General features: G+C 36.9%; 1 protein-coding gene, 1 non-coding gene and 1 pseudogene across 2 annotated transcripts in view; 2 read left to right on the top strand and 1 right to left on the bottom strand.

Annotated features, from left to right (window-relative positions):
• The window catches only part of IPO11 (importin 11), a 182199-nt gene that overhangs the window by 18326 nt on the left and 143332 nt on the right, over positions 1–20541 (top strand). Inside the window, exons 3-6 of the mRNA XM_024578651.4 lie at positions 5365–5465; positions 10505–10577; positions 11919–12122; positions 19168–19300. Of these exons, the coding sequence (XP_024434419.2) occupies positions 5365–5465; positions 10505–10577; positions 11919–12122; positions 19168–19300 (511 nt within the window). The remainder of the gene's footprint in view (positions 1–5364; positions 5466–10504; positions 10578–11918; positions 12123–19167; positions 19301–20541) is intronic.
• LOC112321231 (U6 spliceosomal RNA) lies at positions 5502–5602 on the top strand (annotated as a pseudogene).
• LOC112321192 (small Cajal body-specific RNA 11) lies at positions 15052–15191 on the bottom strand. Its single transcript, XR_002976487.1, has one exon. It is a non-coding gene; the product is annotated as a small Cajal body-specific RNA 11 (non-coding RNA).

Raw genomic sequence — 20541 nt, 5'->3', positions numbered from 1 at the left:
GTTTTTTTTCAAACTTAACATTTTTATTTTCTCGACATATCTGTACTTTTCCCGGGTTTTAAGGGAAATTGTGTAATAATTTAATTAATGATATAGGTTTGAACTAAACCTTTCTGGGAGTTTAAAGTTTTTGGTTAGTTAATCAATATTGTTTTCTTAATGCCAGAATGAAAGCATGTCTTTTTGTCTTGAGAGTCTTCCTTATTGTTTTCTTCTGAAAATAAGAGAGTTCTGATTAGTGTTTGAAATTTCGTTTTTGGTAAGGGCAATGAGGCTACCAGTGGATCAAAATTGATACAATATTCGATACTGGGTGACACATTTAGAGAAAAACTGTTCACCCTGCCTTGTAGATAGAAAATTATAATAACTGACATACATATTTTGAATTCATGGCTAAACTGTTTTGAGTTTGTTAAATTTAGGAAGATACTAGTCATGATTGTAAGGGAGGTGAAATGTCAAGAGTTGTACTTGATACTCTGAAGGTAACATGAAAGTTGGTTGTTTGGCTTAGTAACAAAAAGGTAAAAATCATTGCTTTTTAAAGATGCTAAAGAAAATAGATAATTGTAGTATCATATTTTTAAATTTTGGGGACAATGTAAATCTTTAGAAAACCTTGAGTATTTTTACTGTTCATATGCTTATTTAGATGAATATTCTCTATAATTAGCCTTGTGTTTTTTTCATGCCAAAATATAAAACACTTCCTGAGATTTATTTTAGTTACTCTGGACCTTAAAAATATCAATAGGTATTTTTGCTTAACTGGTGACATTTTGTGTAACATATGAATTATTAATATTAAATATCTAAGACTTTTGTTTTTATTTTTACTAGTTATACTTTTCTTCTTAGAGGAATAATACAATTTCTTTTAGGTGGAATAGATTATAATAGATTAAAAATGACTGAGTTTTTCCCTTTTCCTTATACTTAATCTCTTATCACATTTAGTCTATTTTAGCCCTAGCTGTTCATTCTAGTTTAGAGATTTCTGAATTTGTATGCCTAATTTCAGGCTTGTGTTCCAGTCCTGTTATTCATAATATGTATGGAATATTTCTGCTTAGATCGACAACTGTGGCTTGACGTTTCTTGGTTCTCTAAGTGTAGCTGGGACAGGTTGAGATCCACCAAGTTTCACAGTATTCCCACACTGCTTCCATTCATTCACTCATTTGCTCAGTAGATACTTATGAAGGTTCTGCCATGCTGGACTCTGTACTAGACTTCAGGCATAAGGCATGACTCGATCAAAGCATTAAAATTGAATGTGATTAATGTGGTGAGAGAAGTCCGTTTATACTCTTGCAAAGGAGATCCAAACCGAGGGACTCTGAACCTTGTCATGGGTATTAAGAAATAAATGGCATTATTCAATTATCTGTGTAATCTTTTTTGTGTGTATGCTTATGTTTCAAAAAATGGTATTACGGTATACATACCTGTTTTTTAATACTTAATATTTTTCTATAGTCAAGAACACACTTCTATATTATTATTTTTGTCTTTGAGGTTTTCCCACATAAGGTTGTGTTTAAGAGGTCAATTCTGGGGGTTTGAATTGTTTTTGGCTTGAGGTGCAACTAACTTTGTCAGTTAATATAGTCCTTAACGTTTTTGCATTTGTTTTATGCACCCATTATTCTAGATAAGTTTTTTTTTTTTTTATCCTCACCTGAGTATATGTTTTACTGACTTTAGAAAGAGAGGAAGGAAGAAGGAAAAGCGGGGGGAAGGAGAGAGAAACATCAATGTGAGAGAGACATTGATTGGTTGCTTCCTGTATACGCCCCAACTGGGGATCGAACATGCAGCCTTTTAGAGTACAGGATGATACTCCAGCCAACTGAGCCACCCTGCCAGGACTCTAAATAAGTTTTTTTTTAAGTAAGTTTTTTAACGAAGAAATGAAATACGTTAATGCTCAATGTTTGTGATTTTTTAATTTTTAATTTATTTTTTTTATTTATTGCCATTTTATTGTCCATATATATTTTTTTCTTCTTATAGAAGACCCTGTAACATTTCCTGTAATATTGGTTTGGTAGTGATAAACTCCTTTAGCTTTTTGTTGTCTGGGAAGCTCTTTATATGTCCTTCAATTCTAAATGATAGCTTTGCTCAGTAGAGTAATCCTGGTTGTTGGTCCTTGCTTTTCATATTTTGAGTACTTCCCGCCACTCCCTTCTGGCTTGCAAAGTTACCGTTGAGAAATCAGCTGACAGTCTAATAGGAGCTTGCTTGTAAGTAACTAACTGCTTTTCTCTTGCTGCTTTTACGATTCTCTCTTTGTCTTTAACCTTTAGTATTTTAATTATGATGAGTCTTGGTGTGGGCCTCTTTTGGTTCATCTTGTTTGTGACTATGCGCCTCCTGGGCTTGTATATCTATTTCCTTTACCAAGTTAGGGAAGTTTTCTGTTATTTTTTCAAGTAGGTTTTTCAATTTCCTTTTCTCCTCCTCCCAGCATCCCCATGATGTGAATGTTGGTACACTTGCAGTTATCCCAGAAGCTCCTTACACTATCTTTAGTTTTTTGGATTCTTTTTTCTTTCTTCTGTTCTGATTGGCTGTTTTCTGATTCCTTATGTTCCAAATGTTAATTTAATTCTGGCTTCATCTATTCTGTTGATTCCCTGTCAGGGGTGTCCAACCTTTTGGTGTCTCTGGGCCACACTGCAAGAAGAAGAGTTGTCTGGGGCCACACATGAAATACATTGCAACATGTAATCACAAAAAAAATCTCATGTTTTAAGTAAATGTACAGTTTTATGTTGGGCTGTATTTATAACTATCCTGAGCCGCATGTGGCTTGTGGGCCACAGATTTGACACCCCTGCTTATTCTTCATTTCATTAGCGTATCCTTCATTTCTGACTCTTTTTTATGGTTTCCATATCCTCTTTTGCCGTTGAAGTTCTAAGTTCATGTACTCCTCCTCTAGGTTCATCAAGCATCCTTATAACCAGTGTTTTGAAATCTGCATCTAGTACATTACTTGTCTCTGTTTAGTTCCTTCTCTGGAATTCTATTTTTTCATTTGGAACATGTATCTGGTAGTTTGTTTGCATGCCTTTATTTTATTTAGTTCTTTTTCTGGAGATTTCTCCTATTTTTTTCATCTGGGACCTGTGTCTTTGTCTCTGCATTTTCCCTGTGTTCATTTCTATGCATTAGGTAGAGCTGCTGTGTCTCCTGGACTTTGTAGAGTGGCCTAATGTAGTAGTTGTCCTATAGGGTACAGTGGGTTAGCCTCTCAGTCACTTAGGCTGGGCACTCTAGGCTCATCCCTGTGTCAGTTGTGTGCACTGTCCTGTTGTAGTTGAGCCTCAATTGCTGTGCGTATCACTGCACTGGGAGGGATTGACCCCCACCGCCCCAGGCCCATTGGCTCCTAGAGTCAGCTGCAACTACAGTGGATGAGTGGCTGTACAGGACTTGATCCTTTGGAGGAGGACTGGCTTCAGTGGAGCTTTGGTGCTCACCCAGTCCTCCCTTGAGTGTGTTACTTGTGGAAGTGGTAGGGTTGTAATCTGGCATGGTCTGAAGCTTTCCACGGCGTGCCCTGGCTCTGGGCCCTCTCATGGGAGGTGAAACATCAGCCACTACCTGTGTCCTGCCTGCAGCCACCTTGCACAGGCTATAGAGATATCTGGAGATGGTTGCTGCTTGTGCTGGGCTTGGAGATGCCAAACTGTGAGCCAGGGCTGGTTGCTGCTAGTGCTGGTCCGGGGGCCACTTAACTTAGCAAGACGTACAGGGTATGCACAGGCCAGATGCTGCTTGTTTGAGAGATTTCAGGAAAGTCCGAATCATGAGGCAATAAAGGCCATCTGTATGGAAAAGCTACTGGAAATGGCTTGGGTTGGCCCACAAGTTGGGTGAAGTGGGGTGTCCGGGAATCACCAGGGCAGGGCAAACCGTGATAGCCAGGTTGATGGAGACTCAGATATAGTGCCTGCCCACTGGCTCTGCGTATGTGAGTAGGGTGGGTATCAGAGAAGGAACAGTGACCTCTGCCAGCACTTTTTTCTGGCAGAAAGCTGTCCCCCAGCTCTTGCCCTGATGTCATACAATTCAAGCTGCTGCCCCAGTGCTGGAGCTCAGAGGGAGGGAGTAAGTAAGTCCGTGCATGGGCTCATAGGAACAGCCTGGGACTCCAGCAGCCCTTGTCTCCTTCAGGTACAATCCCCACTGGTTTTTAATAGCCTGCAATTATGGGGACTTCTCTTCCTGCCACTGGAACCTTGGGCTAGGAGTCCTGGTGTGGGGCTGGGACCCCTTGCTTCTCAGGGGGGACTTCCACAGCTGAGATATCCCTCCCAATTTTAAACTGCCACATGTGGGTATGGGACCAGCCCATTCCATTTCTCTGCCCCTCCCACCAGTCTCACTGTGGCTGCTTCTTTAAATCCCTAGGTGCAGGACTTCCATTCAGCTAGATTTCAGTAGGTTGTGATTAATGTTTGTTTTGTGATTTAGTTGTAATTTTGATGTGGTTGTGGGAAGATTTGAGTACCGAGGGCATTTACCTACCCTGCCATCTTTATCAGAAGTCCTTTGATGTTTTAAATTGCAGTGGAAGTAATACTTTTACTATTCTTTTTAATATATATCTTATGACTACCAGTTATAAGTTTTTGATAATAATTTTAATAAAATTCTTAGTAAAAATTTAAAGATCATAGAGCAATTGTTATTTTCTCCCTGATTGTTAAGATTATGTTGCATGGTTTAGCTTACACAATCATTTTTACAGTCTCCTGCTACTCTGCAAAATGAGGATTACCTGTATTAACACAGTGAGTAAATATTTTGAGTAATGGTTAATATTGAGTTGAAGTTATTCACATTACATCTCCATTATGTAACTTAAAAATGTTCTACTATCAAACAGTGTTAAGCACACTTGTTTTAATGAGAATACTTTGAAATGATTGATTTCGTAGAATGTATTAAGAACCCAAGGGCTTTGGCTTCTTAAAATCTTTGAATCTATGCTGTGATGGGTGTATTTTTATTTAATTTAGATGGTGTTCAGTTTTTGCGTGTGTACGTTGTGATATAGAATGAGGTTTATTTTGTTTTATGTTTATTAGGAAAATTTTCACACATACTTAAAATAGAATAATGTAATGAATCTTCACCTGTCCATTACTCAGCATAAATAATTAACATTCTACTGAATGGGTATATTTCTTATATGAAATGTAGAGCTATAGGTATTTAGCAAATAATATGATGTTATAATTTAAATGAAACATTTAATTAAAATTTTATTCATATTTTATTGTGGGCATATTAACTAAACTTTTAACATATGTTTATAGTAATACCATGTATTTTTATTTACAGAATATTTTCACAAACCACACTCTGGATATAAATGTAAGGTGGCTTGCTGTGCTCTATTTTAAAAATGGAATTGATCGTTACTGGAGACGTGTAGCACCTCAGTAAGTTTCATCACTCTCCCCCGCCCATGAGTTTGTGTTTGTTTAAGTAGCCCAATACTAAAATGGGAACACTGTAGGGATTAGCGTGGTCCCTGTGCTAGGATGACATGCAAATTTGTGAGGTGTTTGACATGTAAAAGAAAAAAGTATACTACTTATTAAAGAAGAAAACTGTTCTGCATAGTAACTGCAAGTCAATATCCATATTGCTTATTTCCATGATTTGTTTTTATTCGAGGAAGGTGTTTGTGTGGCTTTCTTGTCGCCCTGCTTTTGAGGATCTTTAATTTTATGGGCACAAAACAAAGGCTGAGTTGAATGAATCATGTTGGAAAAGTTTTGTTTTTTGCCTTTTTGCTTTTTGTTTTTGTTAAGGAAGTATGAAATTAGGATTTTGAGAAAAACAAATCATTGAGAAGGAAACCCAAGGTCTTTTCTGAGCCAGCTGAATGTTAATTATGGTGTCTTCTGCCTGATTTTCCTTGTGGTGGGAATGGGATACTGTACATTTGTAATCTCATCAGATTAGGTTGTAACTGCTGTAAAGATGCTTAAGTGAACCTACTTCTCTTGGTAATTAATTACATGTTACAGAATTGATGGAAAGGCAATGTACATATGATCCCGGAATTCATTTGATAGAAAATAGTGAATCTTGCTGAAGAAGTAACATAGCCTTTGCTTCCAGTAGATGGCACCATAGCTCTTACACTCATAGGGCCTTAAAAAAACCAAAACAAAAAACTTGTCTGAGTACTTCAAAATGCATATAAAATACCCTCTTGAATAATATTGGAAGCAACTAGAATAGTTTCAGGCTATACTTAAGATCCTGTAGTATAAAGCAAACCCTGTCTTATTTTAAAGTTAATTCATAATTTTGAGACACAATATTTAGTAATGAGAAACTGTACTATTGAGTTATTGGAAACAGTGCTGTAGCACAAACTTTTCTGCTACTACATCCAGTTAAATTTCAGGTATTTCCTGAAATTAATTTAAAAAAATTTATTGATTTGAGAGAGAGAGATCGACATCGATTTGTAGTTCTACCCATCTGTGCATTCACTGGTTGACTCTCATTATGTGCCCTGACTAGGATCGAACCCACAATCTTGGCTTATAAGGGAGGATGTTCCAAACAATAGAGCTACCTGGTCAGGGCCCAAAATTGATTTTTCACTGGTTATATGAAAAATATTGTTACAATGAGTGTAAGATGGAGGCATAAGTAGATATACTTTGTCTCCTCGCATAACCAAGAGAAGGACAACAACAAATTCCAAAACAAAAAATAACAAGAACTGCCAGAAAATCTAACTGTATAGAAGTCCGACATCCAAGGAGTTAAAGAAGAAACGTTCATCCAGACCAGTAGGAGGGGTGGAGAGGGGAAGCCAGGGTGGAGCGGACTCAGGCAAGGCGGCAGCTGAAGGACAGGGGCAGGTGAGGCTTTGGCTGGTGGACCAGGTGGTCCCACATTTGCATGCAGATAAACTGGGAGGAACACCTGGGGAGTAAGACAGACCCAGGGTTCCAGGGCAAGGAAATAAAGCCTCAAAACCTCTGACTGGAAACATCTGTGGGGGTTACAGTGGTGGGAGAAACTCCCAGCCTCACAGGAGAGTTTTTGGAGAAACCCACAGGACCCTAGACATACACAAACCCACACACTGGGGAATCAGAACCCCAAGGGCCCAATTTGCTTGTGAGTAGTGGTGGAAGTGATTGAAAGCCAGCCAAGAGCTGAGGAAGCATCATTGTTCTCTCTCAGACCCCTTTCCCACAGACAGCACCATAATGCAGCCATGTGGGTTGCCCCACTCTGGGGAATACCTAAGGCTTCACCCCTTACATTGTAGCAGGTGCCCTGAGACAAAAAAACATGGCCCAAATGAAAGAACAGAACAAATCTCCAAAAATAGAACTAAGCAATGAAGAGATAGCCAACCTATCAGGTACAGAGTTCAAAACACTGGTAATCAGAATGCTCACAGAAATGGTTGAATATGGTCACAAAATAGAGGAAGAAGTACAGGCTATGAAAAGTGAAATAAAGGAAAATACACCGGGAACCCACAGTGAAGGTAAGGACACTGGAATTCAAATCAACGACTTGGAGCAGAAGGAAGAAATAAACATTCAATTGGAACAGAAAGAAGAAACCATTCCAAAAAAATGAGGAGAGGCTTAGGAACCTCTAGGACAACATTAAATGCTCCAACATCCGAATCATAGGGGTGCCAGAAGAAGAGGAAGTGCAAGAAATTGAAAACTGATTTAAAAAAATAATGAGGGAGAACTTCCCCAGTTTGACAAAGGAAATAGAATTCCAGGAAGTCCAGGAAGCTCAGAGTCCCAAAACAGTTGGACCTAAGGAAGCACACACCAAGGCATATGATGATTACATTACCGAAGATTAAAGATAAGGAGAGAATCTTAAAAGCAGCAAGAGACAAGGAGATAGTTGCTCTGGCTGGTATGGCTCAGTTGTGGGCCAGGTCCCCAGTATGGGGTGCATGAGAGGCAACCACACATTGATGTTTGTCTCCTTTTCTCCTTCCCTTCCCCTCTCTAAAAATCTTTTAAAAAAAGAGAGAGAGATAAGGAGACAGTTACCTCCAAATGAGTTCCCATAAGACTGTCAGCTGATTTCTCAAAAGAAATCTTGCAGGTAAAGGAGTATTCAAAGTCCTGTAAGAGTAATGTATAACCAAGATGACTCTATCCGGCAAAGCTATCATTTAGATTGGAAGGGCAGAGATAAAGTGTTTCCCAATAAGGTAAAGTTAAGGATTTCTTCATCACCAAGCCTTTATTATATGAAATGTTCAAGGGACTTACCTAAGAAAAAGAAGATGATCAAAAATATGAATAGTAAAATGACAACAAACTCACAAATATCAACAACTGAACCTTAAAAAAAAAAACACTAAAACAACTAGAACAGGAATAGGATCACAGAAGTGGAGGTCACACAGAGGGTTATTTGCAAAGATGGAGGAGGGGAAGAATGGGGGAAAAGGTACAGGGAATAAGAAGTATATATAGTAGGTACAAAATAAGACGGGGAGGTTAAGAATAATATGGGAAATGGAGAAGCCAAAGAACTTATATGTACGATTCATGGACATGAACTAAGGTGGGGAAATTCTGGTAGGAGGGGTGGTGCAGGGCGGAGGGGGGTAAAGGGGAGAAAAGAAATGGAACGACTGTAACAGCATAGTCAGTAAAATACATTAAAAAATAAAATGTCAAAAAATAAAAATATGGTTAATAATGGGTACAGATAGTCATTTATAATGACTAAAAAGGGAGAATACATTATGATTAAATATTTCAGATTTTACTTTCAGGTAGTTAAAACTAGAATTTATTTTAAAAAATTAATGGTGTTATTATACGATATTAGGAAGTTAAATCCCAAGGTATCTCTCTTAGTATATATTGAGATACAAGCTAGAAAGGATGAATGTACTTAGGTGGAAAGGATGTTAAGAATGTACTGAGAAAGGGAGCAAGGGAACAAAGATTAGTAATCAAAGTGATATTCAAATTGACACTTAAAATCTGCTTCTTTGTATTCTTTTTATTTAAGTTATATTTTATTGATTGTGCTATTACAGTTGTCCTGATTTTTCTTTCTCTGTCCGCCTACTCCTGGCATCCCCCACTCCCTCAAGCAACCCCCTCAGCATTGTTCATGTCCATGGGTCATGCATATAAGTTCTTTGGCTGCTCCATTTCCTATACTGTACTTTACATCCCCGTGGCTATTCTGTAACTCCCTATTTGTACTTCTTAAGCCCCTCACCTCTTCACTCATTCTCCTACAGCCCCCTCCCATCCCACATCCATCAAAATGCTCTTCATATCCATGATTCTGTGTTCTTGTTTGCTTAGTTTCATTTTTAGATTGACTTGATAGATACGTACTTTTGCCATTTATATTGTTCATAATTTTGATCTTGTTCTTTTTCTTAAATAAGTCCCTTTAACATTTTATATAGTAATGGTTTGGTGATGCTGAAATACTTTATTTTTTTCTTGTCTGGGAAGCTCTTTATTTGCCCTTGAATTCTAAATGATAACATGGTTGGGTGGAGCAGTCTTGGCTTAGGTCTCTGCTTTTCATCACTTTGAATATGTCTTGCCAGGCCTTGTAGCCTGCAAAATTTCTTTTGAGAAATCAGCTGACAGTCTTATGGGAACTCCCTATAGGTTACTAACTTCTTTTCTCTTGCTGATTTTAAGATTCTCTTTATTTTTAACCTTTGGCATTTTAATTATGATGTGTTTTGGAGTGAGCCTCTTTACATCTATTTTGTTTGGGACTCTCTCTGCTTCCTGGACTTGCATGTCTATTTGCTTAACCAAATTAGGGAAGTTCTCTTTCATTATTTTTTCAAATAATTTGCAATTTCTTGCTCTTTCTCTTCTCCTTCTGGCACCCCCATGATGCGAATGTTGGATTGCTTGAAGTTGTTCCAGAGGCTGCTTATACTGTCTTCATTTTTTTTTGGATTCTTTTTTCTTCTTCTTGTTCTGATTGGTTGTTTTTTGCTTCCTTATGTTACATATCATTGGTCTCAGCTTCTTCCACTCTACTGTTGTTTTCCTGTAATTTGTTCATTATTTCAATTAGTGTATGCTTTGTTTCTGACTAGATCTTTTTGATGCTGCTGAGGTCCTCAGTAAGTTCCTTGAGCATTGTTGTAACTAGTGTTTTGAGCTCTGCATCTGATAGATTGCTTACCTCAATTTTGTTTAGCTCTTTCTCTGGAGTTTTGATCTGCTCTTTCATTTCAGTCATGTTTCTTTGCCTCCTCATTTTGGCAGCCTCCCTGTGTTTGTTTCTGTGTATGCTTTAGAATTACTTGATGTGCCAATGTACAAGTAATGGGAATAATTTTATTTACCAAAAACAATCCAGGACACCTTGTTTAAGAGGCTTTTTTCTTGTTAAAATTCACTGTATTGCTTACCTGCATTTATTGTTAGGTAGCATTATCTTGTATAATAAATATTTCTTTTTTCAGTGCTCTCTCAGAGGAGGAGAAATCTACATTGCGTGCAGGGCTAATCACCAACTTCAATGAACCGGTAAACCAGGTTAGTGAGAAAATGAATGCTAATTATTCTTTCTCTTTCCTTACTTTTTGTTTCTTTTCCAAATTAATTTTGTTTGTTTGCATTAAAAAAATGTTGCTACATAATGTCCATTTGTGATATTTATGCATACTTCTGTTAGTTTTTTAATTTTGAGACCCAGTTCTGGGTGTTAAGAATTTTGGTTAGATTTGGCTATTAATTATTTAAAATACAGAACTCATTTTAATATATACTTGTATACTTCGTAAATTCCTCAGTTTTTGAGCTAACATTGAAAGATAATGTCTATATTTGTAGTCTTACCACATAGAAATTAATTTTAATGATTTGTATCATCTCTTCCCCCTTTTTGTAAGCTACAGGATGATTCATGTTTTTGTCTATTTCATCCATCACATTTCCAATTCTTACTACGTGGGGAATAGATAGTAAACTATACAGTACCCCCCCCATAGTGGATTTCTTTTTCTAAGAATAAAATAAGTTTTGCGTATGGATACAAAGTATACTGTATTTGGTCAAGTATCCAATGTAGCTTTATCTCAGCTGGCTTAAATGATCTCAGTGTTTTGCCTTACAGTTCCTTAAGGGGGTGAGGGACGGTGAAAGGAATAGAGTAATTCTCACTCGGGCAGGGGCTGATTAGGGCCAGTTTGGGTGATTGAGAGATAGACCACTGGTTAGATGTTCTTTCAGCCAGCATTTGAGAAATACTGATCTGAACAGATACCATTATTTAAATATCTAGTATTTGATGTTTACTTCTATTCTTAGGTCAGTAGTTCTCAAATTTTGTGATCTTAGAAGTTCTTATACTGCCAAAATAAAACTCTAAAGGATCATATCTGTTGATATTTACTGTATTAGAAAATAAAACCAAAAAAATTAATTAAAATAAAACCATTCCTTGTTATTATAAACAGAATTTTAAAAAATGAACGATAGCTATTTCTCAAAACATATAATTTAATGAGAAGACTTGCATTGTTCTGCATGTTTGTGTATATCTTTAGTGTCTGGCTCTTAAAAGAAAACATCTATATTTTCATAGCTGCTTCTTCATTTACTGTGTTGCAACATACTATTTTGGTTCAAGTTATATGAAGATAATGTGTTATTGGGAAAGGGAGGATCTGACAGAAAGCATTTTAGGCCCCCACTCCGAGGTCCATAGACCACACTTTGAAAACCACGTCTTAAGCTGTTGTTTTGTGAAAATTTTATTCCTTTTGCTCAAATGTATAGTTCACCAAAAAGGTAATTTTCAACTATGAATGCATTTCTTATTCATCGTTTTGATTACATATGTTTATTTTTGATGATCGATTTTTCTTTCTCCAGATTGCAACTCAGATTGCAGTGCTGATTGCAAAAGTGGCTCGCTTGGACTGTCCCAGACAGTGGCCTGAACTGATACCCACTCTTATAGAATCTGTGAAAGTCCAAGATGACCTTCGACAGCACAGGGCATTACTTACCTTCTATCACGTTACCAAGACTCTGGCCTCTAAACGTCTAGCTGCTGATAGAAAACTATTTTATGATGTAAGTAATTTAACATAATTGGATAATGAAAACTGTGCTTATATAAAAAATTATAGTTGTATTTTATTGAAAGATTACGAATTTTTTCTAATTGACCTCAGAGTTTCAGAATAATAGGTAATATCTGAAAGATTTGGGGGGAATTGGTTGGTTAGGAACAGTCTGAAGGTAAAGAGACTGGTTTGAGGCTATTGAGGTAGTTCAGATGAAATGATGATGCTCTTAAATGAAGCAGTGCTAAAGGGGACATTTAGGAGAGCATATAGAGTTGAAATCTAGGAAGTTAAAATTGACATGCCTGGGGACTGGATGGATGTAGGGCAGATGTAGGAAGGAGTCTGACATAACTTCGGGGCAATAGTCATTTATTGGGTGTTTTAGCACCATTTGTTGAAGAGACTTTCTTCTCTCCGTTCATTTGCTTTGGTGCTTTTGTATTTGACTGTCTTGACTTACCAAAACAGCAATTGTTGTTCAATATAACATTGTTCATTGTAACAATGAGTCTCAAAGTATTTTTTAACAGTGTTCTTGCTTTTTTTTGGAATCCTCATTTTGAGTATAGTACTTGTGAATCATCATTTGGCTCCCCAGGTGATTCTTCACATACATCAAGTTTAAGCCAGAACGATATTATGTCTTTTTATTTTTAACCCAGTGGGTTCAGTTGGTCTTATGTTTACTGAAGATATTGAGTATAAGAGTTCTTTTTGTTAAAGGTTGCTTTTAAGATGTTGTCACTTTTGCGTGATATCTAACTAGGACTAAAGAAATGGACAGTCCTGGCTAGTGGCTCAGTTAGTTGGAGCATTATCCTGTACACCAAAAGGTTGTTGGTTCGATTTCTGGTCAGGGCACATAGGTTGTGGGTTTGATCTATGGTTGAGGCACGTGCTGGAGGCTACCGATTGATGTTTCGCTCTTCTGTCTCTCTGTCTCTGTCTCTCTCTCTCAAATCAATAAACATATCCTTGGGGGGGATTTAAAAAGAAAAAGAAATGGACAGTTTATGTTCTCAAGTCTTTCTATGAATTTCTTGTTAATTTTTCTCGCCATTATCCCTTTGGTTTGTCCCTCCCCACCCAGGTGTACTACGTCTTTAATCCTGTGATTTCATTGTTATTAAAATATGTAGGACCTTGATGTTTCAAATATGTATGGCATACTGACATAAACAAAATATTTTGGGAAAAAATTATTCTTGACTGCACCTTTCACTTTTCAGTGTTACACCTTCTTCCTTTGATTGAGATGAGTTTTGGTTATCTCCAGTTCATTATCTGCAGGGTTCATTCTTCTTTTGATGTCTTCCTGCCTTTGTTTCTGTAAAGTTTTATATACCTGTTGACAAGCCATTAACAAGTCTTCTTTCTCTTAAGCAATTCAGTATGCCTTGATCCAAAAATAGTGGATTCAAACTTCAGTTTTCTAAGTTCTTTTTGGTAGTAGTCACCTTAATTAGATTTATTCTGGTCTGAAGTCAGAAGTCCTAAAATCAAGCTCTCATGATGGCTGTGTTCCTTCTGGCAGCTCCAAGGGGAGAATCTGTTTGCTTGCCTTTTTAGCTTCTAGAGACCACCTCCATTCCTTGGCTTGTGGCTCCTTCCATCAAATCATTCCAACCCGTTTTCATTCTCACACCTATGTTTGTCCATTTGTTTTATTATTGGAAGTTTTTTATATAAAAGTCTTATCTGAAAGATTCTGTGTTACTCTTTGTTACCCTTCTGTAGAAGTCTTATTTCTTAATTTTCTTTCTCAAGTTTTATGCTCATAATGTGTTGCCTTGGTTTTCGGTATAATTTTTATTTAGCCTAGGCAGTCTCAACAGGTTTTATCTTAGCAGGGATTTACTCTGTACACCTTGTTTGAGTTTGCTTCCTGACCACTTCAGCTCTCTTGCTGTGTTTTCTTGGAGTGTGAGGCTGCTTCCTTTCCACGTAGAATAAATACAGGCCCATTCAACTTACTTCCAGCACAACATTTTTTACATTGTGTTGAGTTACATTTGTTAACTACCTTTTTTGTTAAGAATGTACAGGTGTTTTAAAAATTTCTTATGAAATTATAAAGACATACAGAAAAATAAAGGACAAATATAAACTGCCATATACCTATGACCTAGATTTAGCAGTTACCATTTTATTTTTGCTTTATTGCTTTTTTCTAAGGTATTTTAAAGTAATTAAGAGATTATATGATATTTTATTGCTAAATACTTCAGTATTCATGAGGGGAAAAATGTGTAATATGTAAAATGCTGGAAGAAATAAAACTTCCTGTAATGAATGGTTTCTTTTTGATATTCATGGAGTCAAGTCTGTGTATTTCTCAGTTAAAGTCACTCAGCAGACAGTGGGTGGCACTATTCTGGCTTAGAAAAAGGAAATACCAGTATTTTGGGTTTTCCTATACCAGTACCTAAAACATTTCATTCAGTAGCTTATTTTTATATTATCTAACCGAATATTCCTTTCCTCCTCCACATTTTTTTGAGAAGAAATGTAGAAGGAATATTTTTGTTCTTCCTATTTGCTTCCTTCATTACTTCCCTTTTCCAGCTGAGACTTACATAAGCATACATCAGCTGTTGTTTTCTGGAGCATATAGAAGCTTGTGCAGGGCTTGTGTGTATGGGATAGTTGGCACGGCTCCCGCATTCCTGTCATTTTTTCTTTGTCTCTCTCCTTTCACCATTGGGCTGAAAAGGTAGTTTTTATTGCTGCTTCACCCTCTCAGTCATCCCTATTTCTATAGAGGTCTTTTGGAGGCTAGCTAAAAAGAATCTTGAAGTGGAGCTTTAGTAAATGCCTAATATCTTTTAGCCAGGTGCTTAACTCCAGAATGGAATCTGAAACAAAGGAGACTATTAAGAAACATTTTTTTCTGTACTACTGTTTCTTTCTTTTTCTTTTTAAAAATTTTTTAAATTGCCCTCTAGTGCCTTTAAGAGCCAGCCCTTTACTCAGGATGGCCCCCCTACACTGAGAGGGAGATTGCTGTGTGTCCTGCCAGGCTCCCCCATTACAGCTGAGCACAGGGGAGCTGAGAAAGCATAGGCCAGGACAAGTACTGTTTCTTTCTTGATTTCTGTCTCAGATGCTGTATGCCTTCAGTCAGCAATACCTGCTGTTCGCCAACCCACTTTTGTGGTTTTATATTTATGTTCCTAATTTAAAGAACTTTCATACTGTTACTTTTGAGGGCCAGAAAGAGGGAAAACTTAATAAATATCTAACTTTGCCATTAGTATCTGTAAATGTTACTGTTATTTTTTTAAAGAAGTGGGGATGAAAAATTTCAAACAGAAACATTGCTTAAGGTGGAATGAATTAAAACTTTTGATTTACTGATTCATCTGAATTACTGACCTTTTCACACATATTTTACAATCAAATTATAAATGAAAAAGAGGATGATTTTATGGAGCAAAATACCATTTTGTTTTAATGACTTTGTACCACAAGGAAATACCTCCTTTTATCCAAATCTTGTGACAGTAAGAATCTTGGTACAGTATTCAGAGGTGTCATGCAGTATATGTTGTTCTTTGCATTGGGAGTGAATGGGGAGGGTTTTTTGTTTAATGTGTATACTGTAATTTACATCATGCATGTGCAGTGGTGGAATTCTGTAAGGGATAGTCTCCTGGTAATAGAAGCAGTACCTGAAAAATTACAACAGTTAAAAGTTTTGCCCTTTTGCTACCATAAGTATAAAGTACCTTCAAAATAAATTCTGATGTGACTTCAAAATATACTGGTGATTTAGAGTGGCAGGGTCTCCCTTAATGTTTGTCTTCTTAAGCCAATATGAGATTTCATTTGGTCAACTCTTTCTCTAGCTTAATCTTACTTTTCATTGAGGAAATAAGAATGGTTACCATTGTTGTTTTTATTGAGTCTGACATATAGTGATAACGATATTTTTCATATATATGAAAAACATTTAGTGTATATTAGCTGTATCTTTGATGGATACTTGACGTAAATAATAGAACAAAAGGACACCTTTTGTGTTGAGTGGTGCACACAGAAGAGCTGGGATTTACTCTTTTTAGATGAGATCCTGATTCCACAATTTGTTGCATCTGTATTAGCCGCAGTATTGGCCTCAGTGAGCATGTAGGAAAATTTTCCTTTGTGTAGTTATGCAAAGAAAATTCTACCATTACTGAACTATGATATAATTTTTGGAGAATAGGAGTTACTGTACTGATTCTGAATGTATGGGATAGTATTTACTCAGTATTAATTTATATTTTGATGTTGGAAAGTTTAAATAGAACTTATTTATACAGGTAATGCTTATTTGTTTTACTAAATTACTATGTAGTTAATTGGTAATTACTATATTCAGAAGCATTAGAACATAAAGATTAAAAACGCAGGCTCTGAGTGCCTTTCCTGATTTAAATCTTATGTCTTCCTCTTGTTAATTATGCTGCTTGCTTTTGGACAACTTACTTAACCTCTCTGTACCTCAGTAAGTTTTCTTATTGTGAAAGGGGAATAATAGTACTACTTTTTAGATCGTGATGATTAAATACATTGATACAGGTAAAATACTGAGAGCAGTACCTATGACAGTATGGTTCAGTTAGTGTCTTACTATTATTATTATAATAAATGTATTATTATTCTGTTGTTAATATTGTTATTTTTATCATGTAAATTGTAATTATCTGCATAAATATTTGTGTCCTGATACCTTTAAAAAAATTTCAAGTGACTTTAGGTAACACTAACACAAAGAAATTTTTATATAGACGATCCTTCTAAACAATTTTAATAGACTGTATGTGTATGTAGAAGTTAATATTAAACAGGTAGTTTTAAGGAGGAGACACAAAGTGCTATAAAATAATTCGAGTTGTCACTTTGTTGTAAGCAAGGGACTATTTCAGAGTATAATAGTTTTCTGTTCTTATTTAAAATTTGTATATGCCACCCTTTGGGTTTCATGTTATTGTTCATTTTAGAGTATGTTTGTTAAAGCTGGGGACAGTGAAACAGAGAAGGGCTTAGACTAGAAGAAGCAATTGGAGCGAGCCTAGGTGGAACTGCTTTGGCTCACTGAGAGGTCGGAGAAAAGGGAGCCTCGGCGGACAGGTTCCGGGGGTTAGCTGGCACGAGCTGCTGCTGCCCATTGCTCCCCTGGTTGCAGGTGTCGTAGAGTCACTCAGAGTTTACCAGGTGCCTGCCTGTGGGGGAGGAGGAGAGGGAATGGAAAGGTGCGGGTGTGCTCCCAGGAGAACACGCCTAGTTTAAAAGCCATGAATTTATTTTAAAAGAGATGACTATACATTCTAATACGAATTAGCTCCAAGACACACTGGGCTCCATGCCACCGCCTCCAGTGCTCTGTGCCCCTGCTTCAGCTCCATTGGGCTTGGAGCAGCCCAGGCACACGTGAGGTTAGATTATATCCCTTCTAATTAGATTATTTGCTTCTGTGTTACAACAGTATTTCATGGGATGATGCCAATTTTAGACTGCTAATTTTATGATACTGCTGCTTGTGCTGTTGTATTGCTTGAGATAATTGTCATCATAATATTTTGGCTGCAATGAGACATTAAAAATTAAATAATTTGATATTACTTATGAAATGTTTTATACATACTTGAGAATATGCTGAAGTGTCTTAAGTAGTTACTGCACCTGTTGTCAAGAGTGCATGCAGGACAAGGGGGAGACAAGGCGTAGTCCTTACTGATCAGTTGGTGAAGATAGGAGCCACTCTTAGATTCAGACAGTTTATTATTTATTTTGGACTGAGAAAAGAAGTTAGCCATTGGTACCCACTCCCTGTGGTCTTTGTCCTACATGCCAAAAAGGATGACCAAAGCAATAGGGCTGAATGACTCCAGTGCAATTAGTGGGATGCCCCATTGCCGAGGAGCCGATTCTAAACTGTAACTAAGCGGTTTTATTTTCTGCATCTCTGTTCTGAAGAGGTTGGGGAAGAAATCCTTACACCCTATCAGAACCCTGCAAGTGTAGAGAAACTCTCATGACAGCTTAACAGAGGAGCTAGGGAGGTGAGCAGGAGGTAGTCTAGCAGTTCCTTCCCTGCCTTTCATCCTTCTGTGTCCCAGGAAGATCACAAGGTGTTAGCCAGTACTCAGATTAACTGTTTTCCTTACACGTGTAAGCACAGGCTATTACAGATCCTGAATTAAAGTAATAAAAATAGAATTTGATTTTTCCATAGAAATATTGTTATATTTACAGGATTGCATTTCTGACTGGTTGCTGATGGCTAACCTTACCATAAATAAAGTGTTTCACTAGTTGAAATGATATGCTTATATCTTGAATAAGAAAACTTTTCTGAAGTCTGCTAATAATAACTAATCATATGCATTTTCATCTGTTTTTTCTTTAAATAAATTGTCCGTGTAGGCTCAGCTAGATTGGTCTTAGACCTTGTGGAAGAAAACTGAGGATAACCACTGGAAGATAATGCTGCCTCAACCCTCGAGGCAGAGGCTAACTGCATCTCAGTGTGAGAGCAGGGTTTTTAAATAGCAGTACACATTAGAAGAGCATACTGACAAGCAATGTGGCTTGTATGTTCCTGGTAAATGCTCAAACCATATGAGTGAAACTGGCAGAACACATAAATTTGACTCCTTTGTATATAATTTCTTAGTGCATTGACTTATCTGATATACTCAGTGACTGTCCATAAATCAGTGTTCGAAAAACTGAGAGTTGCACCCTATAAGCAGAAGATAAAAAATACAAGTAGAAAATATCAGACTGCAATGTAGGCATTATGCTCAGCATTGTTTCAAGAAAATAATATTTTAGGGAGGGTATGTGTATTTTATGTGTGTGTTCATAGCAGAAGCCTGTGTAAACTGTATTTCCTCTGCATTTTGGCTCAGAAAGTTTGAAATGTTGTGATAAATGACTCCTGACTATATTAAATCTCATAGAAAATGTGTGCTCAATTTAAAAACCTAAATATTAACATGTAGGTCTAATTGATTACCAAAATCTATAATGTGAACAAATTTGTTGATATTTCTTTACAGTTAGCCTCTGGAATTTATAATTTTGCTTGCTCTCTGTGGAATCACCACACAGACACATTCCTTCAGCAAGTTTCTTCTGGCAATGAAGCTGCTGTTCTAAGTTCACTAGAGCGAACTCTGCTATCATTGAAAGGTACCGTTAAATTTGATGTGTTTGTTTTTGAAATGACATATCTCAGAACAGTCACCAAATAGTTCTTCTGGATGGATTTTCTGGTACTAGTCTCACTAAGAGAATAGGAGTTAATTTCTCCCTCAGAGACAAGGGCTTATTTGTTTTTCTTTTATGAGAATAGTGCTTCCTTTACTCTGATTGATGAAAGTGTGCAGTAGGCTTACATTATATTCACGATACTGTCGTCTCATGGCTCTGAATACGTTCCTTTTAAATATTTCTTCTTTCTTTGCTTCTACTTTACATTGCTCATGTATGTAATGTTAGGGGCTTCTACCCATATTGTCATGCTAACTCTGCTATCCACAAAGTTTAGTTGAGCTCTGTTTTCCATATCTTTTCCCAGAGAACTCAGTTTGCATCTTACTACTTGTACTTCAGGCTCACTCAAGATTTTAGATGGTGCCTGATGGCGTGTCCTCTTGGCTTGTGTTTTCCTATGCTTTGCATGGGCATTCTCTTGGCATAAATCTTCATTTTTACCTTCCCTAAGCTGAGTTATTTATCTTGAAGCTATTTTGAGAATCCTTTTCTTTCTAAAATAGTGGAGTGGTTATTCTCTTTATCTTCCAGTCTCTCTCCTTCTTTTCTGGTTGCTAAAACTCTTTTAGTTTGTTTTTCTTAGTTTGATCTCAAGGAGCTTTTAGTTTTCTCTTACTACAGCTCATTTAGCATCCTATTTTGTTCACAATCCCTTTATCATACTCACTGTAGTACCTTAAGATGCTACCATACACTCTTGGCACTCGTCTGTCACTTATATTAACCAGACAGAGGATGCACAAAATCCAAACTCTCAGCATATTTTGGTGAACTTTATGCACAGGGTGAATGCTTTTAAAGGACTGTTGACAGTAAAATCCACTGTACAGGTGGTTATATGAGTGGGCGGAGATGGTTTTGTAACCATCCTTGAGGAAGAAATTCAAAGGCTTTAGAGAGAGATTATACTCAAGAAAGAATGAAAGAAACTTGTATAAGGTTATAAACAAAATTATGTACAAATACTGAATTTAATGATTGAGGAATTTTCACGTCTTCTTCTGATTATGGACTTTTCTTGCTTCACTGATTTCAGAGTTTAACTCCAGGCCCTAAGGACACTACTCTACTCTACTCTGTATTAGCCTGCTTTAAGCTTTTCCATATCTCCACATCTCAAGGTCTTAGATACACATTGGCATTTCTGAGGCATTTGG

This window comes from Desmodus rotundus, chromosome 1, assembly GCF_022682495.2.
Source record: "Desmodus rotundus isolate HL8 chromosome 1, HLdesRot8A.1, whole genome shotgun sequence".
NCBI lineage: Eukaryota > Metazoa > Chordata > Mammalia > Chiroptera > Phyllostomidae > Desmodus > Desmodus rotundus.
The sequence above is the reverse complement of the archived record's forward strand: the minus strand, read 5'-3'. Positions and strand labels throughout refer to the sequence as shown.